General features: G+C 45.7%; 1 protein-coding gene across 4 annotated transcripts in view; it reads left to right on the forward strand.

Annotated features, from left to right (window-relative positions):
- The window catches only part of si:dkey-34e4.1 (carboxyl-terminal PDZ ligand of neuronal nitric oxide synthase protein), a 144,873-nt gene that overhangs the window by 99,196 nt on the left and 19,789 nt on the right, over positions 1–25,888 (forward strand). For all 4 annotated transcript variants that reach the window (XR_005943689.1, XR_005943690.1, XM_041192794.1 and 1 more), the window contains 4 exons: positions 1,135–1,243; positions 3,820–3,961; positions 4,533–4,672; positions 18,057–18,218. Coding sequence is in view for 2 of the 4 variants with exons in the window: in XM_041192794.1 (XP_041048728.1) it covers positions 1,135–1,243; positions 3,820–3,961; positions 4,533–4,672; positions 18,057–18,218 (553 nt within the window). In the remaining 2 variants the exon portion in view is untranslated. The remainder of the gene's footprint in view (positions 1–1,134; positions 1,244–3,819; positions 3,962–4,532; positions 4,673–18,056; positions 18,219–25,888) is intronic.

Below are 25,888 nucleotides of genomic sequence, written 5' to 3' on the forward strand. Positions count from 1 at the left end.
TTAAATTGTGCTTGAGAATGCTTGAGCTATCAGGAGCTGTGGTCTCACAAGAGCATAAGCAATTGGAGCAGGAGAAGGCCATACAGCCGCTCAAGCCTGCTCTGCCATTCAATGAGATCATGGTTGACCTGAACAAAAACAGAATTACCTGGAAAAACTCAGCAGGTCTGGCAGCATCGGCGGAGAAGAAAAGAGTTGACGTTTCGAGTCCTCATGACCCTTCAACAGAACTGAGTTTAGAAATCACATTGTTGAGTTGGAAATCATTTTTACCACCTGGTTGAATTTAGTATTTGTGGAGAATTTCAAGTCAATCATTGCCAGCAGCCCTATGGCCGTTTCCAGTTTACTAGGGAAGGTTTCAGTTGCTGGACTGATTCTGCGAGCCAAATAATACTTTCAACAGAAGCAAAGTGGAAAAAAAAATCAATGAGTATTTGTGCTTCCAAAAAAACACTAACATTCACAGTTTAGATATCATTCAGAGTTTGTTCCGAAGCATTTCCTAACTTGTTTGGATTAAGTTATTTGATATTTTGTTTTTCTTTCTACTTGCTCCTCAGGCTTATAAAATAAAACCATGTTCTCACTAGAAGTAGCTTAAAGAAACGGAGGCGTTTATGCAGCTTGAGAGTCAACAAGTTGGGGCAAATTGGTCAGGAGGTAGGAATCGAGCCAGTGTAAGTTAATCTCCAGATCCTGTGAGTGAGGAACTGGACTGTTTGTGCACAGTGTGGAGTTAATGGGGTCATAAATCAGCACTCCACAAAGTGTGAATACAATCAAAGTTGCCTCAGAAGATAAGGCTTACATGACAAACGTTACATTCAGCAAGTGTTTTCAAAGTGAGCTGGGGGAGAAAGAAAACCTGTAGAAGACAGGCATCCTTGAATCCTAAAGTTGGCATATATGTGGTGTTTTTGAACCTAAAACTGCTGAAACCAGCAAAGTGGGAAAAACCAATGCATTTAATTGCAGCTGGGAGCCAGGTTACACTGTACTGGTGTTAAGAAACAAGTAAACCCTTGTATTTTTAATTGTCCTTTTCAATAATGTGTTGTGATGTTACTTGGCATCAATCTGATATGCTGTTGTTACTAATTACTAATGAACTTTTTCTTACTTGGTTTCTAGAATATTCTATGTCTCACATGATTCCCAGGATTTAAAGATATTCAGCTATATTGCCAGGGATGGCATCAGCAATACCTTCCGCTGCAATGTGTTTAAATCAAAGAAAAAGGTTGGAACCCTTTTCTTATATTTTGTGTTACCAGTGTGTGCATGTGTTTTATATTCAGTGCAGGACACAGATCCATTTTCATGAGCAGAACTTGTCAGGAAAAACTTTCTCCAAAACACTAACTTGTTGCTGAAGTGAGATTCCAATATTGAAGGTTGTGAAGGCTGGCAAAAGCTAAATCGGCTGGGGGTCTTTTTTCTAGAAAAGAGAAGGCAGAGGGGCGACGTGATAGAGGTCTGTATAATTAAGAAAGCATTTGGAAGGGTGGATGTGGAAAATTTGGTGCCATAAATATAAGATGATCACTAATAAATCGTCCAGGTATGTCCTGTCCACAAAAATCAGGACAAATCCAACCTGACCAATTACCACCCCACCAGTCCACTCTCCATCATCAGTACAGTAATGGAGGAGGTTATCAACAGTGTTATCAAGCGGCACTTGCTTAGCAATAACCTGCTCACTGATGCCCAGTTTGGGTTCTGTCAGGGCCACTCAGCTCCTAACCTCATGACAGCCTTGGTTCAAATGTGGACAAAAAAGCTGAACTCCCGAGGTGAGATAAGAGTGACTGCCCTTTACATCAAGGCCGCATTTGACCAAGTGTGGCATCAAGGAGCCCTAGCAAAACTGGAGTCAATGGGAATCAAGGGGAAAACTCTCCACCGGTCGGAGTCATACCTAGCACAAAGGAATATGGTTGTGCTTGTTGGTCAGTCATCTCAGCTCCATGACATCACTGCAGGAGTTCCTCAGGGTAGTGGGGATGTTCGCTGATGATTGCACCATGTTCAGCGCCATTCGCGACTCCTCAGATACTGAAGCAGTCCATGTGCAAATGAAGCAAGACCTGGACAATATCCAGGCTTGGGCTGACAAGTGGCAAGTAACATTTACACCACACAAGTGTCAGGCAATGACCATCTCCAACAGGAGAGAATCTAACCATTGCCCCTTGACGTTCAATGGCATTACCATAATTGAATCCCCCACTATCAACATCTTGGGGGTTACCATTGACCAGAAACTGAACTGGACTAGCCATATAAATACAGCGGCTACAAGAGTGGGTCAGAGGCTAAGTATCCTGCGATGAGTAACTCACTTTTTGACTCCACAAAGTCGGTCCACCAGCTACAAGGCACAAGTCAGGAGTGTGTTGGAATACTTCCCACTTGCCTAGATGAGTGCATCTCCCTCAACACTCAAGAAGCTGGACACTGTCCAAGATAAAGCAGCTCAGTTGATTGGCACCCCTTCTACAAACAACCCAGGGAGATGCCTTTCTCAAAGTGTGGACCCCAGCAGTGAGTGCCAGGCTGTCTAACCACAGGAAATTCTGAATTAAAGCAGTTGTGTTCCCACATTATTGCATTTTTCTTTAAGTTGAATGAACAAGTCCATCTGTTCTTACACAACAGTGTACCTCAGCCATTTCCACTGCTGAGCGGAGATTCCTTTCACTCAGGATCCTTGCAGCAAGCAGACGGGACTCACTTCACTAACTAGGCTAGCTTTGAAGCTGGGTGCCGATGGTGAAAAAGCATTGCACCCAGCTCTGTTACAATGAAATGCACTTTATAATTAGAATAATGGAAAGTGGAATCAAACATATTTGCTCATGTTAATGTTTGGGTCATATAAAGTTTGTCAACAGTGACATCAAATAATGTGTTACAAGGATCTTGAAATTTTTTGAATATGTTATAAGATATTATGTAAATGCTAGTATTCTAGTAATATTATAAAGCACTGTGTCATGAAGCTATTAATGTATATAATATTTTAGAAAATATTTTTCTTTTAAAATAGAGGTGTAGTCTGCAGGTATGTCTTAATTGGATTAAAGCCAGCTAGTCTGGGTGCTTTGATATGTATTATTTTTGATATGTATGAGAGATAGCATGCATTTGCATTTTTTGAATAGAGCGTTCAAGTGGGCTGAAAACTTGACGCTGTTCTAGCGGATACCAAGCCATATGTTTATATTACTAATAAAATTAGTACTATGAAAGGCGTTTCATTGTTAAAGATAAAGTCAAAGAGGCTAGTGAGACAATGAGAATTTGAATTCAATCAGTGGTGGTAGGTATAACTTCAGTAGTTTTCGGGTGTGCAGACCAGAGGCAATGTAAGATGAAAAGGCAGCTGCAAACCTCCAAACGGCTCCACAGTGAAAACAACCTTATTTTGAATTCATAAGTTGATTATGCTTTGCCTGGTGTCTGCTTAAAGTCTATGGGTTGCAATTGCCATAATGAAGATTAGTTTGGGAATTTGTTAAAAGTTATGATAGTAGTAATTTGTAGCCATGTATACATATATTTTAACCTGTATAAATTAATAAAATGTTTCATTTAGTTTAATGTAAAACCTCAAGAACTAGTGGTCCAATTCCTGAGTTTAGAGTCGCATCTCAAACATAACACTTAAAATTATTGGTTATGACAGTTGTTTAAAATTTCCCTCTGGGGATTTTAAAATAACTCCGCTTTACCAACTGCATCGGTCATAACAACTGTTCTGTCACGATGATTTGCAAGTGTATCTAAAGTTCAGCAATCTTTCTGCCCCAGAGCCAAGCAATGCGAATTGTCCGTACAGTGGGGCAGGCCTTTGAGGTCTGTCATAAGCTGAGTTTACAACATGCTGAGCAAAATGCAGATGGGCAGGCGGATGGTGCAAGCAACAAGACAACAGGAGAACAATTCGCTGGAGGTAAGGTTTGCCTTTCCAACATAACCTTCCCCTCTGGGAGGTACCTTGATGTCCAGCGGGCAGGTGTTGCTGCCTAGTGGTGCCAGGTTCACTTGATGTTGGAGAAATAATGTTCATTATTTTAATGGTTGACTTCAGATGTGTGGAGGTGCTGCACAGCATCTGTAATTTGGAAATGTCACATCGGTCTGAGATAAGCAGAAAGGAAATATGCTCTTGAAAGTTGGCAGCCGTAATTTCCAGATGTTGAATAAGAACAGATGAACTCAACATTACTGTAAAAGTAGAACTGATAAATGTTGATGAAATACAGTATAAACCACACTTGGAACACTGTGCACTGTTCTGGTCTCCATATAATAAAAAGAACAAAGAGATACTGGAGAAGCTGCAAAAAAAAAAGATTTACAAGGATGATCCTGTAACCGAGAGGCTATAACTATCAGGAAAGACTGAACAGGCTGGAGCTTTTTCACGTTCAGCACCAGTAGTTGTAACTGGAAGTGTATCCAGTGTTCATAACTGGCTCCAGCCTCTACAGCACTCCAATTTTCCCACTCTCTTTAAATAGGTCACCAGTTACCTGGAGCAGAACAGAATGGGACAGTGGACAAAGATGTGGAATCCTACAGCACCAGTGAGTTACCGTGCGATGGGATTGAACTGGAAATCATTAACTCGGCACAAACTCATAAAGAAAGAAATTATCAGGTACTTTGATTAAGCAAGCTGACACTGCTTAGGATATAATTATTGTCTTCTTTGATTCATTATGGAATTAGAGAGTATTTTCTATGCTCATACTACTGAAAGTTAAAACAGAATTAAGCTAATGAAACGGTGTTATCTGTTTGGAGACTGTGTTACTCTTCTGCACCAAAGTCTCAAAGCAAGGAAAAATACAATGAATTTAAATGCATATCCTATAACAGGGTGTCGGAGAGGTACCCTGCAGGCTTCTTTGATCCCAAACCTGCCATTTCCAATCTTCACATTTACGCGTACACCCGATTTCAACAGCTTTGGACATTCGTCTCTGTAATGTGCATGAGCCTGGAGGGCTTCAAAAGGCTGTTCCCTGGCTTATTCACAATTCACCAATCAGGAAACAGCCTTTTCCTGTCAGCTGGGTTTGGGAACTTTAAGGAATAAATTGCTGTGCTGTACTTGGGGGGGTTCGGCGGGGGCTGGGGGGTTTGCGGCTGGTGGGGGGGTGCGGTGGGAAACAAAAGTAGCCATTTGCAACAGTACAGGGAAAAGAATTTCCAAACCACAGGCCTGAATTTTACCTTTGGTGGGTGCGCGCGATCGGCAGGCCTGGGGGCTGTGGGTGGGGTGGGGGGGCGGTTGGGAAACAGGCCCCTGACCGCAATCGGACCCCGACCGCGATTTCGCGCTGGTTAGCCAGTCGGCGTGAAACGCGCACTGAAAAGCTCGGCGCTGCTGGGGAAGGGGCAGGAAGAGGGCAGGCGATGACCTTTCCCTGGCCTCGGGCGAGCGCTGCGGGAAAGCCCCTGAAGGCAGACGGCCGCCCCTCAGGGAGCTGCAGGCCTGAAAACGCTAAAATAAAGGTTGAAAAAGCTGCAAAAAAGTGTCCATGCATCACAATCAATCAATCAGCTGAAATTATAGCTGATACAGATATTTATTTTTATTTTATTTCATAACAGAAATTTCACCCCGCCCTTGGATGAGATTTGATGAGAAATGCAAAGGCCGCCCGGCTGATTCGCCTGTCCGCCAACTGTAAGGTTGGACGGGCCACAAAAAAATCGGAGACAATTGCCCCTTTAATGGGCTTAATTGTCCTCTTAATTCTGACTTTTTGCGCGTGCCCGCCGAGTGAAATATCACCCACGGGACATAGAATTCGGCCCACAGGAAGTCCAGAATCACAATGGCCTGAATTGTTCAGTCGGCCTGAGCGGGCGGGGCCAGTTGCAGAGCTGACCGCCACCTGCGATTGGCTCCGCGCTGCCATTTTACGCGGGTAGGCCAATTAAGGCCCGTCCAGTGTACGACGCGAGTGGCTCAGCGCTACCTGTGAAGGAGGGGGGAGGAAGGAGAGCTGGGACCAGTGCTCCTCAGGGAGATTGAAGGTTATTGAAATAAATAAATAAATGGAGGGGGAAAATGATTAAACGTCCCCCCATGTGACCGTGTCACATGAGATGGGACGTGTTTTTATATTTCAGAAAACTTTTTCATTTGATTCTTAGAAGCTTTAGGAAACTTCATCCCGCTCGTGGACGAGGTTTCCTAAAAACGTAAAGGCCGCTTGGCCTTTTCGCCTGCCCGTCAGCCTTAAGGTTGGACGGGCAGCGCTAACAATGACACTAATTAATTCGTTAATGGCCTTAATAGGCTCATCATTTATCGGCAGGCACGCAGCCGACTCCGGCGCGGGCCCGTCGAATGAAACATCGCGAGACAGCACAATGGTGTTGGGGCACACGTCATTTTACACGCCAGTGTGTCGGGCTCACCCCCGCACACTGACTGAAAAATTCAAGGCCAACGTCTGTGGGCCCTTGATTGACTGTGCACGATGAAAGTCAGGGCTCTGCTGTTTGGCCTGATGGGCAACTAACCTTTGAACGAACCCATCCGCCGCCTCCCTTGTTTATTTTTCAATTGTACTTTGTAGCATCAAAGTACCACAAATCTGCATTTTCAAGGCAGAGTTATGCATTGGCTTACAAACTAGTTCAGGCCCGTTTTTGGTTGTGGAATGGGCAGTGAGCTCAGCGGGCATGCCAGACTCTAAACTCATCCAAAATTGAGCTCTGGTGAGCCACAGGTTCCTGTTGGGCAGCTTGCTGGTCGGTGGAGTTCTAATCTGAGTTGAGTGTCACGCAAGCAGTGGCCCTCAGGTGAGTCCTGGGATGGAGAAGGGGCTGAGCATGGGCCAGCAGCGGCCCATGTCGTGGGTCTAGTAGAAGGACCCCAATTTATGATCATGTTATGAACGATGATTTAGGCCACAGAAGAAGCTAAAGAAGTGAGCAGTGCCTGCTCTGCTCAACGCAGGCCAATATCCTAGTGAGGCCCCTAAATTGGGTCCTAAACATCTATTTTCGCTACCAGGGAGGTCCGATTATTACCAGAGCTAATATGGCTTGGATGCATTTCATGTACCAAAAATGGCTGTGCGAAATTGGGCCTTTTTGCTCACTATTTCCAGCAACAAAGCAGACAACAAGGTCCAAGATTTGAGGCTTTGGAATGAAGCAGTGGAAGGACAGAGAAGAAAGTGAGTTAAAGGTAATGAATTCAATGTCAAATCAGATACAGACAGAAGAATAAAGAGAAGGAAAGGAAGATTAGATTCAGAGAGGCGGAACAAAATGACAGAAAGGAAAAGTAATAAAAAATGTTAGCATTTTAAATTTGACATTTTTTAAATTTCTAAACAACAATAGATTCCATGTAAAAATGAGATTAAACAGTTTAAATTGTTCCCTTTCTGGGCCAGAGAGGTTGATTGGCATTGCAATAATAATTATCACATCAAAAACATTGTTATGTTCCAGCCCTAACTTTCGGTGGCAAGTTTAATGTGCAAATCCGGAAAGTTCTTATAAATAGCATTATTGAATTTTTATTACTTACCTTATTATAAAATGCCCCCACACACAAAGCACTGGTTTCTAATGACAGGAATACTTTACCACAGGAAACACATTGGGCAGAATCTTTCTGAAAAAACAATGGGATTTAAGGAGCATCAAGTGTAGTAGCTGCAGGCCCTGGTCATCGCATCCTCTTTGGCAATGGTACAAAATGTAGCGCGCGTGCATGCGCACACACACCCCTTGTTCTTTGTGGGCAGATTGGATTCAAAGGTAAATAAATGCACCTTCAGGTCCATTTGGGTGAGAAAGTTTCTTAATTTTCTCAGGCAATAAATTGGCACTGAGGAAGCTCAGCAGCCTGTTGATTACTTCCTTGGTCCTTTTTCCTCAGGCTATTTGATTCTTCTGCAGGAGAGGTTGGGAGAGCGTGCTCTACGGATTTACAAAACGTGGTACAGGACCTCCATCAACTTGCAAACACCCATCTGTACAGTACAGTGACTGAAACATGCCTAGTCCATGTCACTGGTGAGGCATTGAGGCCGTCATTGTAGGTTCTTTTACTGATTAGTTTTTTAATTTGTAAGTGTTCTTTCTCCAATAGGGTAATTATTTGACCCTCCTCTCCAACCAGGGAGTGCACCAACTTCATCCAAGGCACACGCTCAGAAATTCTAGCTTGTGCTACAATTTCCAATACGTGCTGTCAGACGTCAAGGACCCCCAACAGGGGTTGAATTTTATGTCTCACGGGCGCATGCACCCCCGACCAGATCGGGCATAAAATAGTGTGCAATGACCTCGAGTGACTTCATCGCGCACTCGCGCAATACTTCAGCCGGCAGGGTCGATTGGGTGTCGGAGCCGCGCCCACCATCAGTTAAGAGGCCACTTAAGGCCATTTAAAACCCAATTGATGGCGATTTGTTGTTGCCCGTGTGCTTTCGCACTTGCCGCACAGGCAGAATGGGCAAGCACCCGCCAACATTTTCAAAAACCTCATCCACGGGTGAGCAGGATTACTAGTGTCAGTAGTGGGCAGTTTGGTACATTGTTTGCTGCTGGTGACTTACTGGTACTGGGCAGCTTCATTTCTGTTTGGGGCTTCATTCTTAGCATTTCCAGGCTTCATTTCAGGGATCCTTGGTGTCTCCCAGGACCCTGGAGTATTCAGACTGTGTGGACCCTTCCAGGTATCAGACAGCCTTCCGTTGTCCTGGTAATGGGGATTGTGGTCTCCACTGGTAGCACCTCTTCTCAGCAGGAAGAGAGGGGCAGAAGGGAGAGGAGGCCAGGTGTCCCAATGCAGCTTCCAGGAGAGTGACCTTTGGGAGGAGAGGCGCAGGCACAAGGGCTGCAGGGCCAGCAGGTAGTTCAAGGCAGAAGAGGCCGCAGAAGATGCCACTATCCTGCTGCCAGGGCTTACAGACAGCGATGCCGCTACCTCAATATGTCTGAGGCGCAATGCTGAAGGAGTCTCCGCCTCTCAAGAGTGATTGTGACCTCCATTTGTCAGATGATTGGGCCTGAAATCAGCTCCAATTGGGTGGGTGGGTACCCCATGTCAGTGGCTCTGAAGGTCACAGTGGCCCTCAACTTCTGTGCCACCGGCTCTTTCCAGGGGTCAGTGGGGTATCAGTGTGGAGTGTCCCAATCAGCTGTCCACAGTTGCATCAAGCTGGTGACAGAAGCTCTGTTCAGGCGGGTACTGACCTTTATTCTTTACCGTATAGACAAGACCAGCCAGGTCAAGTGAGCCAGAGGCCTTGCAGTGATTGCTGGGTTACCCCCCGTCCAGGATGCAATCAACTGCACACATGTGACCAAAAGGCGCCAGCGGGTCAGCCAGGTGCCTTCGTCAACAGGAAGAGATTCTACTCCATGAACGTGCAGATAGTGTGTGATCACAGGATGTAGATTCTGCAAATCTGTACAAGGTACCCTGGCAGCTCCCATGATGCTTATATCCTGAGACACTCCAAGGTGCCGAGGCTCTTCAGTGCCTGACTGGCTGGATGGCTGCTGGGTGACAAGGGCTATCTGTTGAAGAGATGGCTCATGACACCTCTCTGCCACCCAAGAACACAGGCAGAGAAGTGGTACCATACGAGCCATGTTGCCACAAGGGCGCTGATAGGGAGGACCAAAGGTTTTCTCAAGATGCACTACCAATGCCTGGACTGTTCAGGGGGTGCACTACAACACCCCCCGGTGCGGGTGTTACTGATAGTAGTGAAATGCTGTGCTCTCCACAATCTGGCACTGGCAAGGGGGGACCCACTGGAAGAAGAGGGTCTTGACGCAGCTGCAGAAGCCACAGGCGGATGAATCCACTGGTGAGTCAGAACAGGAGCATGGTGAAGAGAACACTGAGGGCGTGAAGGCAGACCTCGGTAACCTCCAGGGAGACAGGGACAGCACGGGTGCCTTGATCCAATGCTTCTTCAGCTAGGCTGCCAATGATCAGCTTCAGCCACATGCCAGGGCTGCCGCCTACATCCGGATGTCTGAAATTACCCTTTTCTTTGACTTCAAAGTCCACTCAGTGCCTGTGCAATAAAGCTTAGAGCTACTCACATCCTGCACCAAGACAAAAACAAAATTTATCTCATTTTGACGGTCCAAAAAAATTTACATAATCTTCTCTGGTCTTCATTCCCAGACCAGTAAAGATAAACCAAATATAAATGAACAGAAAATCACCCGTGAACTGTCCCTCTTGTGCTCATGGTGCCTTTAACTTACATTTCCAAGTGCTACGTCTTGGTGAGCCTCCTCGCTGGCTCTGCTGTCTTGTTGGCCTTGATGACTTTGGCGTTCGTCCTCTGGCCAGTGGAGCCTGTGCTGGCCCCGTCTGGGAGGGAGCAGCCAGTGCCACAGCTGGCATCTCCCCAGACATCACAGCCTCATCAGATGCGACTAGTGGAGGAACGGCGGAGCTGTTGCCATCATCCAGAGCATCCTGAGAGGAACTCACAGAGACGACAACCAGCACGTACGCCAACATGAGGTTGCTTTGGACCTCCCTGCTCACCATTGATGGTCGGGCACCTAGCTGGGATATCGGGTCCCTTGTCCATCTCCCACACTGACACTGACTACCTGAGGTCAGTGACTGAGTGAGGGCTTTCAGGTCAGAGCGCAACCCCAGGAACTCCTGATTTTGTTCCTGGAACTGTCTCTCCATGAGAGTCGCCACTCTCTCAATGGAGGAGGCAGTGCGCTCAGCCATGAGGGCCAACGCAGTGCTTACGCTCCGCATGGACTCCTCCATAATGGAGATCATGGCACGCATACCCTCATGGATCTCCACCAGATTCTCCTGCACATCCCACTGGACATCCAGCATCTGCTGCCTAATGTATGATGCCAGGGATTCATCATCAGCCTTCGACTGAGCATCGTCCTGGTCCCCAGCAGTCCTCCAACTGCCGGTGCCCTGGGCACTCTCTGCTTCCTCCTGTACCTCAAGCGAGTGTGGTGCCCTCACCAATGTGCACCAACATTCTAGCTGCTGACGTAATGCTCACAGGGGTGCTGGTATTTGCACTGGTGCCTGCTTCAGTGGGTGTGACACCTGTGAAGCCTGGTGGCCCTCCAGCATCAGGGGTGTCCCTTTGGGGTCCACAGACCGATTGCGTGCTGACAAACCTAAAAAGAACAAGGACATGTCATTAGTTAAAGTCATCACACTCTCACTGTGCATGCCAGGCACCCTGGTGAGACAATGGAGATCTGCATCACGGTGCCATCGTTTTCCAAAGATCAAGTGGACTCCAGGTTCGAGGCTCCCATCAATGAAGACACTACACTAGAATGGTTGCACAATCCGAAACTCTCACCTCTGTGCACTGCGCTCTTACTTTCATCTGGCACCCCTGCTTCTCCACACCCAGTTGCATGTGGAACTCGAGGGTGTCCTGCTCGAACCAGCTGAGCAGCAGGTTGGACGGGCCTCCGCCTGTATGTGCCCTCACTGCTTGGTTATGGCTCGTCTTCTCCTGAAAGGACAGAGGTACATTGATTAGTCCACTCTCTACCTGCAGTGCCATTGCAGCCTGGCCAACCCCAGCTGAGGAACAGCTCGCAGGGCACTTCCGAATCGTGGCCTTCGAGCCGCAAGGCATTCAGTCCAAGCAGCCAGGGCTCACCCCCTTGGTCAGCTCCAGCATCATTGACAGATGGCACTCAAATTCTAGCACCCCTGAGGTCCATAGGAAGACGGCCACACCTTAACACTTCTGCACAGTGACCCATGCCAACACAGTACTCACCCTACCTGAGCACAGCAAGTCATTGAACCTCCTCCGGCTCTGCACTCATGTGCGCTGCATCACATCATGGTTGCTAACCAGCACTGCCACCTCCTCCGATGCCCTCTTTGGTGCGGTGGCCCCCTCCTCCCGTCTCTGGGGACAAGGGTGTCCCTTCTGGGAGCCACCTCCTCCAGGAGAACAGCGAGGCAGTCATCCAAAAAGCCAGGGGTGGGGGGGGGGTGCTGATTGCCTACCTCACCTACCCTCCCACCTGGGGTCTCTAGCCGCACTCGACTCCATCACTTGAGTTTGCTGACACACAACAGGTGTTCTTCCGTGGCAGCCTTCCGGGGGCTGCCGGGGCCATTTCTAAACTGGCTGCCGGCTCGCCATTGGACCTGGCAGCCGACAGGCACCCACCCCCTCTCGGCCCTTCCCGACCAGTGACAAGCCATGTTTCACGCTGGGCAGGCTTTAATTGGGCCGCCAGTGTGAAATCATGGTTGGGGGCCGATCGCGGGCAGCAGACTGTTTCCTGGTCGCCCCCAGGTCTGCCCAACACGCACGCTTGACAAGCTCAGAATCCAGCTCCAGGAGTGTGAAATTGGATTATCATTCTCAGATGTTCTTGTGTCTAACTTCTGGTGTTCTGGGAAGTGTTATTCCCTGGTCTGTCATGTTACTCCATAGTTAATGTTCTTGGTTGGATAGTGCACAGTTTCTTTCCTTGGTGTTTTTGTTTCCTGATTATAAGCTGTGTTCTTGACCTTTCACCTGTGTCCAGGTCCCCCAGCGTGTTTATATAACGCATCACAGAGTGGGTGGGCCTTCCATGAAGTTTCACTGGATGGAGTCTCACTCTCAGCTGCCATCCAGCTCTTGGAAATAGACTCAATTGATCCTTGCCCCTCTCATGTTCACACTGTGTCTGCTCCTCCCTTGCTAATGATGCCTTATATGGTGTTAACATTAAAGTATTCAAAGGCTTTGGAGCGGATGGGAAGGTTTGAGATGGGCTGATTTTGTTTTGTTTTTAGTATTTATGACAGGGAAGGGGGGTCAGTACCTGAGGAGTGGGAACCATTTATAATTAATATTTGGGGCCAGGAAGTTAAGTTGGCTGGTCTTTGGATTAATAGGTCCTGCTTCCTTGAGCATATCCCTAAATCTCATGGACTAGGTAAGCTCAGATGCAGCATGAGGGAAGTTGGTGATTAAGGCTGTGCGGGTGGTGGTGGTGGTGGTGGTGGTGTTGGGGGGGGTGGGGTGCGTTGGTGGATGTTGGTGGTGGTGGAGATTGGCTTGATGGGCAACGGATGGGCTCTAGAGACAGCTGAATGGGTGGTCTCAATCTCAGTGATAAAGCAATCCATGAACTCCTTGCACTTGTTGGAAGTGGAGACGGAGGAAGTGGAGTGGGAATATTGGTAACAGTGGGGAAAAGAATCTAGGGGTTATTTTTGGTTTCCAGATGAATCTGGAGCAGTGATCAATTTTGAGCAGAGGAGAGTACGACTCACAAGCACTTAATATGATCCAGCCAGACCTGGTGATGGATGGCTCAGCTAGTTTTATGCTACTCATATCAGTACCCCCTGCACTTGAAAGAGTGAAGATGGAGGGGTATGCCGGGGAGATCAACCATGAAAGGAGCAAAGGTTCTGCTGTGGATTACGATGTCAAAGAGGGACGTGTAGGTGTAGTCAAGCGGATCGATGGTTTCAGAAGTGTTGTCTTTAATGGAAAGTCAAAGACTAGGCAGTTGGGATTTATAAAGTGTGTTTGTTTGTGACTTGGAGTCTATGGAATTTGGACAGAGAAGGCAGTGGGGCTGGAAATTGCTCCTGAATTACTGTCGTAAAGAATAGGCTTTTCTGAACAAGTTAGCTATTTAATTGCTTTTAAAAACTTTGTGCCCAAATGTGGACATCGCTGACATAGCCAGCATTTATTGCCCATCTCTAATTGCCTTGAGAAGCTGGTGGTGACCCAGTTTCTTGAACCATGCAATCTGTGTTGTGGAGGTGCTCCCACAGTGGTAGTGGATAACGAGCTCCAGAAATTTGACCTGGTAACAATGCAGGATTGCTGACATATTTCCAAGTGAGAATGATGTGTCATTTAATTGGAGAGGAACTTAGAAGTGATGGAGTACCTGCTGTCCTTGCCTTTCTAGGTGGTGGAGGCAATGGGTTTGGCAGGTGCTCTTGAAAAAACCCTGGTGAGTTACTGCAGTGCATCTTGTAGTTAGTTGTACAAAACTTTGGTGAGACCATATCTGGAATACTGTGCACAGTTTTGATCTCCTTATTTGAAAAAGGGTACACTTGTGTTAGAAGCAGTTCAGAGAAGGTTCACTCAACTCTTTCCTGGGACGAGGGCCTATCTTATGAAGATTGCAAGAGTTTTTTTTTTAGATATATAAAGGGTAAAAGAGAGGCAAAAGTGGACATTGGGCCACTAGAAAATGACGCTGGAGAAATAGTAGTGGGGAACAATGAAATGGCAGAGGGACTGAATAGGTACTTTGCGTCAGTCTTCACAGTGGAAGACACGAGTGATATCCCCAAAGTTCAAGAGAGTCGGGGGGGGGGGGGGGGGGGGGGGGGGGCGCAGAGGTGAGTATGGTGGCCATTACCAAGGAGAAGGTGCTAGGAAAACTGAAAGGTCTGAAGGTGGATAAATCACCTGGACCAGATGGATTACACCCCAGAGTTCTGAAGGAGATAGCTGAAGAGATAGTGAGGGCATTAGTGGTGATCTTTCAGGAATCACTGGAGTCAGGGAGGGTCCCAGAGGACTGGAAAATCACTAATGTAACCCCCCTGTTTAAGAAGGGAGTGAGGCAAAAGACGGGAAATTACAGGCCGATTAGCCTGACCTCAGTTGTCGGTAAGACTTTAGAGTCCATTATTAAGGATGAGATTTCAGAATACTTGGAAGTGCATGGTAAAATCGGGCAAAGTCAGCATGGTTTCATCATGGGGATGTCATGCCTAATAAATCTGTTAGAATTCTTTGAGGAGGTAACGAGTAGATTAGACAAAGGAGAGCCAATGGATGTTTTCTACTTGGACTTCCAGAAGGCCTTTGACAAGGTGCCGCACAGGAGGCTGCTCAGTAAGATAAGAGCCCATGGTGTTAGAGGCAAGGTACTAGCATGGATAAAAGATTGGCTGTCTGGCAGGAGGCAGAGAGTGGGGATAAGGGGGTCCTTCTCAGGATGGCGGCCGGTAACTAGTGGAGTTCCGCAGAAGTCAGTGTTGGGACCACAACTTTTCACTTTATACATTAATGATCTAGATGAAGGAACTGAGGGCATCCTGGCTAAGTTTGCAGATGATACAAAGATAGGTGGAGGGTCAGGTAGTATTGAGGAGGCGGGGAGGCTTCAGAAGGATTTGGACAGGTTAGGAGAATGGGCAAAGAAGTGGCAGATGGAATACAATGTGGGGAAGTGTGAGGTCATGCACTTTGGTAGGAAGAATAGAGGCATAGACTATTTTCTAAACGTGGAGAGAATTCAGAAATCTGGAGTGCAAAGGGACTTGGGAGTCCTAGTCCAGGATTCTCTTAAGGTTACCTTGCAGGTTGAGTCGGTAGTTAGGAAGGCAAATGCAATGTTGACATTTATTTTGAGAGGACTAGAATATAAAAGCAGGGACGTGCTGCTGAGGCTTTATAAGACTCTGGTCAGACCACATATAGAATATTGTGAGCAATTTTGGGCCTCGTATCTCAGGAAGGATATGCTGGCCCTGGAGAGGGTCCAGAGGAGGTTCATGAGAATGATCCCAGGAATGAAAGGCTTAATAAAGAGAACATTTGAGGATTCTGGGTCTATACTCGATGGAGTTTAGAAGGATGAGGGAGGAATCTGATTGAAACTTACAGAATACTGACAGGCCTGGATAGAGTGGACGTGGGGAAGATGTTTCCATTAGTAGGAGAGACTAGGACCCGAGGGCACAGCCTCAGAGTAAAGGAAAGACCTTTTAGAACAGAGATGAGGAGAAACTTCTTTAGCCAGAGAGTGGTGAATCTATGGAATTCATTGCCACAGAAGGCTGTGGAGGCCAGGTCATTGAGTGTATTTAAGACCGAGATAGATAGGTTCTTGACGGTAAGGGGATCAAAGGTAACGGGGAGAAGGTGGGAGAATGTCGTTGAGAAACTTATCAGCCGTGATTGAATGATGGAGCAGACTTGATGGGCCGATTGGCCTAATTTCTGCGCCTATGTCTTTTGGTTGAGCAGTTTGGGCCTATACCCATTGGAATTGAGAAGAATGAGAGGTGATCTTGTTGAAACATATAAGATCCTGAGGGGATTTGATAGGGTTGACACTAGGATAAAAACAAAAAACAGCGGATGCTGGAAATCCAAAACAAAAACAGAATTACCTGGAAAAACTCAGCAGGTCTGGCAGCATCGGCGGAGAAGAAAAGAGTTGACGTTTCGAGTCCTCATGACCATTCTGTTTTTGTTTTTGACACTAGGATGATGTTTCCACTTGTGCAAGAGACCAGAACCAGGGGTTCTAGAACCAGTTTAGGAATAAGAGTCTACCATTTAAGATAGAGATGAGGAGAATATTTTTCTCTCAGAGGATTGTTAGTCTGTGTAATTCTGTTCCCCAGAAAGCAGTGGTGGCTGGGTCATTGAATTTATTAAAGGCAGAATTAGACAGATTTTTGATGGACAAGAAAGTGAAGGGTTATGGGCGGGGCGCAGACAGGAAAGTAGAGTTGAGACCACAATCAGATCAGCCATTATCTCATTGAATGGCAGAGTAGGCTCAAAGGACTGAACGGCCTACTTCTGCTCCAGAAATCTTATGTTCCTCTGCAGCTATGATATGCCAGTAGTGGGGAGGGGGGATATTACACTAGTGGATGAGAGGTCAGTGAAGCGGACTGCTTTCCCCTGGCTGGGGCTGAGCTTCTTGAGTTTTGTTGCAGCTACAGCCATCCAAGAAAGTGAGCCTGACATCATGAAGGCCATGTATATCACACACTAATTAGAGAGAGATTAACTTATTCTGTACTCTAATAGATCAATAATGTCTGTGCAGTTTATTACTGTAGTGGTTTCACTGACAGTTTATTGCAGGTCCTTAGAACCTTATGCTGCATTAATATTCTGGCATTGCTACAGCAGGCGGCTATATGTTAGCAGAAGTGCTGTGAGTACCAAACCTCTGCTAACAGTGGGCCCAGTTACCTCAATGGGGGTGAGGATTTAGAAAATTTACCCTACACTATACATATCATGCCCCCACCCTCAATATTAGGTGTATAGAAATTCCCCTCCCTTAATGTGGTGTACCCGTATGGACATTGTACCCATTATGTGCCCATTAAACAGGTCTAGTGATGTCCAATTTGGAACCCTTGGATTCTAATGTACACTACAGGGTTTGACATAGATTCTGGAATATTGCTGTGGGGGACATGGGAACAACTCTTAAGAGCATTTCCTGAGGAAATTAAATTAATTGGATCAAGGCCGTGATAGCATGTATTATACAAGCCCATTTATAGCCAGTGCACCAAGAATCTAACTCATGGGGGTGGAAATTGGTATGCGTTCCACCAGTTTTTTTTGGGCATACAACAAGGGCAAAGCACACCAATTTAGCAGTGGGATGGCCTGCTCCCAGTCGGTGCAGGTGCCAGGCTTCGGGGTTTCCCCACTCAGGGTCCTCCAGTAGCTTCCACAGATGCCAACAAAAGGTAAATATTTAAAATGTTTTTTTTTCAAAAGAACCAAATTCCTTCTTTTCAAGTGTGTATTCAATTCCCTTTGAAGGTTCCTAGTGAATCTGCCTCCATCATCCTTTCAGGCAGTACGCTTCACATCGCAACAACTTCCTATGACAGCTTTCTTTAGGCTGGAATGATTTAATTGCAACATAGGAACAAAGTCGAGGCAGGGCCATTGATGCATCATTTTTCCCATGAGATTACTCTGTTGAATTTCTTCATCTGAAAACCTGAAATCTAACTGCAAAAACATGTTACACAGCCCAATGCACCAGCAGTGAAGGTGTTGATGGAGCATCGCATGAGCTCACTGACAACACTCTTGGGTACCCAGAAAGATGAGTTGCCCTGACGGCAGAGAGAAAATACTCTAGGAAGACGAGGAGAGGAGGATATCTGTAGACATAGTGGATTTTATTGAAGTAGTTTTGTTTTTAATTTATTTTGTTTGAAATGTATAGTGTCAAACGAACAGCCCTTGATCTGTTTTCTTTTCTAGGATTCCAAGAATGGGGCTCTTTTGGCTTCGGCAATGCAGCTGCCACAACCTCCCAGCAGCCAGTGCTCCTCCCCGACCCCGCTGGCGTCCCAGCACCACTTGCAGCTGCTCCAGCACCAGCTCGTACAGCAGCAACAACAGACTCAGGTCGCTGTGGCACAGGTTAGTCTCTCCGCTACCTGGCAGGGGAGGGAGCAAAGGGAAGATCCTGAACCCTCATGTCAACGCACTTGAAAGAAACTCAATCCAAGGCCTGAATGTCACATCTCTTTTTAGGGTTATTTAGCCTATTTGTGTGTATCAGTCCAGTTCCTTTAGTTTCCTGTACCCTTCCAGTCCTTCATCCTCGGAGGCCTCTGTAAAGCATTATACCATCTGCTTCCGACTGACAGTGTCTTATTACATGAACTGGAACTTACACTAGTGAAGTGCAGTCACCGGACCAGGCTGCTTTATTTAAGATTCAGCAGCGTTCATACTAAGCCACACTAGCAGATTGGTGAGATGGCGATACAATGACACAGTGGCTCACAGGAAAGAAGTAACACGGTGACATTCCCCCCCCAACACTCAGATCTGAACTTAGGTTTCAATCTGGCTGTTTGAAGGTGGGTATCTGGCTTTGCCCCTGGTGCCTGTTTACATTCAGCAAAACCCAGTGGAAAGCCCAGTCAATGAGCCTTTTTCAGCCAATGGTTACGGACCCCAGAGTTAGCAGAGATACATATGACCCTCCTCCCACCCCTCTTCATCTATCAGCACAGCATTGTATTCTTTTCTCCAACATGTAGTTATCTAGTTTCTGCTTAAATGCATTCAAGCTATTTACTTCGACATTCCGCATTCTGACCCCTCTCCATACAGATAATTTTCTCCTGAATTCCTTATTGGATTTATTAGTGACTACTTTATATTTATGCTGCTTAGTTTTGGACTCCTCTCCTTCCCCCCGCCACTCCCTCCCCCATGTTGACACCCTGTCAACCCTTCATCGTATTAAAGACCTCTGTTGGGTCACTCCTCAGCCTCCTCTTTTTGAGAGAAAACAGCCCAATCCTGTCTAGTCTATCTGATATTTATAGCCACTCTGTTATGGTATCATCCTTGTAAATCTTTTTTGTACCTTCGCCAGTTTTTATAACATGAAGACCTGAAAGGTACTCCACAAGTATGGTCTAACCAAGGCTCTCTACCAGTTTGACAGAATTTTCTTACTTTACAATTCTAATCCTCCAGAAATGGACCCCAGTGCTTTGTTTGTATTTGTCTTATTATCTTGCCTTGCTAATGATGTGCAAATCTTTACCCCTCAGTCCCTTTCCTCCTGTGCCCCATTCAGACTCTCATTTCCCTCATTCATCTTACCAGAATGTATCCGCTCACACTTATTGTGAAATTCATTTCCTGATTACACATTCATTCTGCAAGTCGATTTATAGTGCCGTCTTGGAATTTGTTGCAGTCTTAACTGTACCCCCAATCTGGTGCAATCAGAAAATTTTAAAGTTGTACTTCTGACTCCAGGTTCTAAATTGTTTAAATAGCTGGTGAATAACAGTGGTCCTAGCATCAATCCCTGTGGAGCACCGCTTCCCATTTTTTGCCAGTCTGAGTAAATACCTTTAATCCTTACCCTGTTTTCTGATTGTAGCCATTTTGCTACTTGTGTCTCGACTCTGCATGCTACGACTTTAGTCGTGAGTATGTCAAAGGCCTTTTGAAAACCCAAGCATATTACATTGGTAGAGCAAAGAGGGCTTGCAGCCATCTCAGAAATGAAAGGATACTATGGAGGCTGTCACTTAGTTAGCCGTGGTAAAGCTGAACATCTGAGGCCCATGGTGATGGACACCAAAACAAAAACAGAATTACCTGGAAAAACTCAACAGGTCTGGCAGCATCGGTGGAGAAGAAAAGAGTTGACGTTTCGAGTCCTCATGACCCTTCAACAGACTGGACACCAAGTTTGGTAAGAAAAAAGGGAAGATGAAATAAAGCAGGGAGCAGTGATGAGGTGTCACCACGCTTGGGTGTTAAAGGCAATCCCTGTGGAGGCACTGAAGATTGAAGGAGATGGGGATTTCCAATGGTAGGAAAGAATGATTTAGCGTTGAAGGCTGTGGATTGAGTTTCAGTTTCGAGGCACCCCTGGCTTTTGGTATTCTCCGAAATAATTCATTTGTATAGCCTGTCTGCTTGGTAGGGGCTTGGAACTTAGCTGGAGTCCATTGGAGCTGAAATTCCAATATTGCTGCGCTGTCTTGTTCTGCAGGAGAAATTTATGAAACAAAACAGAATTTTAGGAAAATATGGGCCAGAATTTTTAGTTCATCGGGCGGGTGCTCATCCGACCGAGCGTAAAATGACATGCAATGACATTGGGCAAGTGTTCCAATGTTACTGTGCAGTCGCGCGACATTACGGTCTGGGGGCGCATTCTGGAGTTGGCAGTGCACCTGCCAACAATTAAAAGGCCTATTAAGGCCATTAAAGTTATAACTGAAATAGATTTTTCTCTGCCCGTCGGTTGGCGGGCAGGCGAAAAGACCAAACAGCCTTTGCATTTTTCAGGAAATCTCATCCACAGGAGGGATGAGGTTTCCAACAGCTATTAAAAATTAAATAAAAATTAAGACATCCGATTAATAACATGTCCTTGATCACTTGACAGAGCCACATGAGAGGACATGTTTTGTAATATTGTTAATGTTTTAAGATGTTCATCTCCCTGAGGCAGCTCTGTGCCTCTGGGAGCTTTTCCAGTGCAAACTTGTGCTCTTGCCCTCCTCCCCTCCCCCCACCAAACACAAACAGCACTGAGCGCTGCCACGTGTGATTCATGCTGGGCGGGCCTTAATTAGCCTGCCAGCGTGAAATCGCAGTCCAGCCCTGATTGGGGGTGGGGGTGGGGGGGGTCACCTTCCCGCCCACCCCTGCCAAGCCCACCCGACGAGGGAAAAATCCTCCCCATGAGGTTGGAGAAAGATTTTGATACATCACAGTGCACTGTTTATAAATGAGAAGTAATACACTTGTACAGTTAAAAGAGCAATTAAGCAGATTAGATGTGATGCAAGCAGACACAAAGGGATTGTTGTTCTGCTATAACCTGCTCGTAACAGAGTTTGAATACTCCAACAACCTCCTGTTCTGGTTCTAAGCATCTCTTTTTTGGCTTTAATCCTTCATTTCCACACACAAGTTATTGGTGCAGAAGTGGTCCTGTGGGACTTGGGATCGATTGCCAAGGTCGCCATCAATACTCCCTTACAGAAATCTTACAGAAAAGTTGTTTACCAAAAGGTTAATAACATTTGGCCTCCCTTCATTGTGGCACATGTTTATCTGGGCAGTGCAGTGAGTGATATAGTTGTGCGGTGTAGTTTTTCCAGGTATGTGTTGGCGCAACATTGCCATGAGATGGTGCTGTAGGCTGACCGTGTGCTGTACCCTCTCTGGTGTCCCTTTCATTGGATCATCAGGATAAGAGGATTCGAACCCTGCAGTTGTCAGCAAAAGATTTACTGCAATTCATCTAGTAACAAACATGTGTAAATTTTACTTTCCACTGACCCGCTTTCACTTGCCCTTTCCCTTTAAAAGTGGATTGTTCTGTTATATTTGAATAATTTTGCTATTCGAACCAATTCCAGAAGTACTATTTTCAGTGGTACAGATGGTCAAACAACTTCAGATAGGTTTGTGGAGGCAACAAGCCTGTACTCATTGAAGAAACAATTGGATGCTGTGTTGGGGGCAGGGGATGGTGGCCAGAGTGTCTGTCTTGATGGTCAAATGCTGTCTGTTTCATATATTTTTCTTTTCCCATCTATTTCCATTATTTTTAAATTTATTTCCATCCATTGTTTTACCTCCACCTTTTAGCCTATTTCGATCCCTTCCCCCCCCCGCACACCACCTCCACTAGGGCTATCTGTCACTTGCTCGTAAAACAAAAACAGAAAAACCTGGAAAAACTCAGCAGGTCTGACAGCATCGGCTGAGAAGAACAAAGTTGCCGTTTCGAGTCCTCATGACCCTTCAACAGAACTAAGTAAAAATAGAGGGATGAAATATAAGCTGGTTTAAGGTTGGGGGGGGGGGGCGTTGTGAGGGGCTGGTTGTAGGGACAAGCAAGCAATGATAAGAGCAGATAACCAAAAGATGTCACAGGTAAAAGAACAGAAACTGGAGGAACAGCACCTCATTTTCCGACTAGGCACTTTATAGCCTTCCGGACTAAATATTGAGTTCAACAACTTTAGATCTTGAACTCCCTCCTCCATCCTCACCCCCTTTCCGTTTCTTCCCCCTCCCTTTTGTTTTTTCCAATAATTTATATAGATTTTTTCTTTTCTCACCTATTTCCATTATTTTTAAATCTATACCTTTTATGCCCTTTTAGTCTTATTTCACCCCACCCCCACTAGAGCTATCTGTACCTTGCCTGTCCCTGCTATCCATTCTTAATTAGCACATCCTTTTAGATAATATCACCACCTTCAACACCTCTTTGTTCTTTTGCCTGTGACATCTTTTGGTTATCTTCTCCTATCACTGCTTGCTTGCCCCTACAGCCACCCCCACTTCTCTTCCCCCACCTTAAACCAGCTTATATTTCACCCCTCTCCTATTTTTACTTAGTTCTGTTGAAGGGTCATGAGGACTCGAAACGTCAACTTTGTTCTACTCCGCCAATGCTGCCAGACCTGCTGAGTTTTTCCAGGTATTTCTGTTTTTGTTTTGGATTTCCAGCATCCGCAGTTTTTTGTTTTTATCTCTATGTTTTTGTCACTTGCTCGTCCTGCTTTCTACCCTTAATGTCATCATTAGCACATTCCTTAGCTAATATCACCACTGTCAACACCTCTTTGTCCTTTTGTCTATGACATCTTCGGCAATCTCCACCTTTCACTGGCCCTCCATCCAGCTCTACCTGTCCCACCCCCCTCAAACAGCTTATATTTCACCTCATTTCTATTTTTCCTTAGTTCTGATGAAGAGTCATACAGACTCAAAACGTTAACTCTGTATTCCTCTCCGCAGATGCTGTCAGACCTGCTGAGTTTTTCCAGCTATTTTTGTTTTTGTTTCATTATCTATCCTGTAGGTTTGTGAACTGACACATATGGTCCACTGTGTATGAAGCTTCACAAATGTAATTATTATGTCTCGTATTTGGTAAAAAGATTGTTTCCCTTTTCCTATTTTCTCTTTCATTGCATTTGATCACTTTTTTTGTCTCTGATATCTCCTTCTTCCATCTGGTTTCAGGTTTCTGGCTTGTTCGTTTATCCCTAATAACCTTAGGGTCTCTCACTCTGTTTGGTCATTGCTCTCCCCCTCACTCTCTTCCCTCTGACCACTGCTCTCCCCCTCGCTCTCCTCCCTCTGATCACTGTTCTCCCCCCACCCCCGCCTCTGGTCACTCTCATTCTCTTCCCTCTGATTATCATTCTCCCCCACCTCTAATCACTGTTCTCCCCCTCACTCCACCAACTCCCCACCAGTCATTTTCACTCTCCTCTCTCTGATCACTGCTTCTCCCCCTCACTCCCCCCACCCCACCCCCACCGCTCACTCTCAATCTCCTCCCTCTGATCACTGCTCTCTCCCCCTCACTGCCCCACCCCGATCACTGCTCTCCCCCTCACTCTCCCCCCTCTGATTACTCTCACTCCCCTCTCTCTGCTGGTCACTGTCCTCTCCCTCACTTCCCTCTCTCCTCTGTCTCATCACTGATCTCTCCCTCACTCACTTATCTGGCCCCTGATCACATTTCAGTGCATTTAACAACATAGAGCACATAGGAGCAGATTTCCTTAGATAAAAGCAAAATGCTGCGGATGCTGGAAATCTGAAATAAAAACAGGAAATGCTGGAAAAACTCAGCTGGCCTGACAGCATCTGTGGAGAGAGAAACAGAGTTAATGTTTCGAATCTCTATGACTCTTCTTCAGAGTTGCTCTGAAGAGTTATGTCATGAGTCACATGACATAACTCTGGATGGTCTTCTCAAAGCTTGGAAGAAACAGAAAAAAACAGTTTATAGAGACTAGCACCATAGTACCATTAATAGAGACGGGGAAAGCATCTTTGGCCCTCCAGCATAAATCTGCTAAGAGACCAGGTCATACGTTCCCTTCAGTGATAGACTAAAGTACTTGAGATGACTGCAGTAGGAGCCATTTTATTCAGTCACTGACTATTCTCCGTGGAGCAGGCTGACGTTTTTGGCTGTGTGATAAAGAATCCATCAAAAATCCTCACTTTACATTTTTAAAATTAGCACAGTTGGAGAGTTCTGATCACATTATAATGGAATGCTCACAAAATTGCCAACAGCGAGAAATAATAATCCAGGTTAATGATTAGTTTGCAATGCAGTAAACCATCGAGGGGGGAGTTGAAGTTGGTAATATTTGAGATGGATTTTACTTTCATGGATAATGCTGGTATCTTAATCTTTAATTATGTTGTGATAGTACCACTGAATACTCCATCTGTTCACTTGATATTGTTCTGCCAATTTCTTTTTATATAACAGTCACAAATATGAAGTTTATAAGATTGTTATATTTTGGGACTGTTTCTTTAATTTAAGGTAAAATGGTGGAATGAAGAAAGTCATGTGAGCGGCTCTGGATTTGGAACGACAACAAGCTTGGGTGGCTTGTTTGTTAAAGGTTAAATGGGAGCCCGTGTTGATTTACTGGGAAGAAGGTGCAAGATATTCACACTTGTAGACAATGGCAGGAGCACCTATGTTGGCTGTGGGTAGACTGTTAGTCTCCAGGTCACACAGGAATGTGTGAGAAATGTCAGGTTTTATAAACAGTTATCTTTTAAGGTGTGTATTTAGTTCCTGGATCGAATGGCGTTGGGGATAGCTAATGAGCCTTTTCTACCTGGATACAAGACATGTGGTTCACGTTGCAATGACTATGGGCTTTAGGAAGGAAAAGTCAATAGAAAGCCACTGTGATGTCAGGTTGCAGGATTTTAAGATATCCCTGAACCTTACAGACTGACCAGTCTGCAAAAGTCTTACAGAGAAAGTAAGGAGAAAGAGGCAGCTGGTCTTGCACCTGAATCAGAGAAAATGCTGTCTTTATTATTCACCACATGGAAGGTGGGTGGGAGCTTACATTTAGGTTAAGAGACCAAGTTTGTAAGGATTTAAAAGAGCCTGGAAGATTTGCCTAGCTTAGGCTGAAAAGAATATCCTGAAAGCCTGTCCTGGGATTAGATGTTACCTGGTTGGGAAAGTAAAAAAGGAAGCATGCCATAGGCAGCGGAAAATAGCTTTGGGCTGGTTCTGGGAGAATAAGTGTTCGCTTAAGAGACGGTGTGAAGTACAACTGTGGCGGAGGAATTTCAGTCATTTTAGAAGTTAAAAGGGGAAAACTTCTCGCTAGTCTAGAGTTGCCTACAAATGTAGTGTTTAGTCAGTGTGGTTTGTTTTGTTTGTTACAGCAAAAGTCTTAAAACTTGAAATCTTGTCGTTTGATCCTTCTAGTTGGTCACTGGAAATTCAAGTATCTTTTTAAAAATTCTCCGTCTCTATTGGGATCATAACACTAATCCATTCAAAGGGCGGAATTTTACCGCCCCGTTTTGGCGGGGATGGGGCCGTAACATGTGGCGAGACATTCTAAACCTCATTGGCTTCGGTGGGAACATAAAATCCCACTGCCGTAAAATTTCGGCCAAAGCGTGTGGTTTAAAACATTAAGTAGCAGAGGAACGTCACCTGAATGCTTTGAGCATTTGTATCCGAATATAGGGAGCAGCAATGAATAGGTCATTAAAAATGAACTACTAGGCCAGGA

This window comes from Carcharodon carcharias, chromosome 8 (assembly GCF_017639515.1).
Source record: "Carcharodon carcharias isolate sCarCar2 chromosome 8, sCarCar2.pri, whole genome shotgun sequence".
Classification (NCBI taxonomy): Eukaryota; Metazoa; Chordata; class Chondrichthyes; order Lamniformes; family Lamnidae; genus Carcharodon; species Carcharodon carcharias.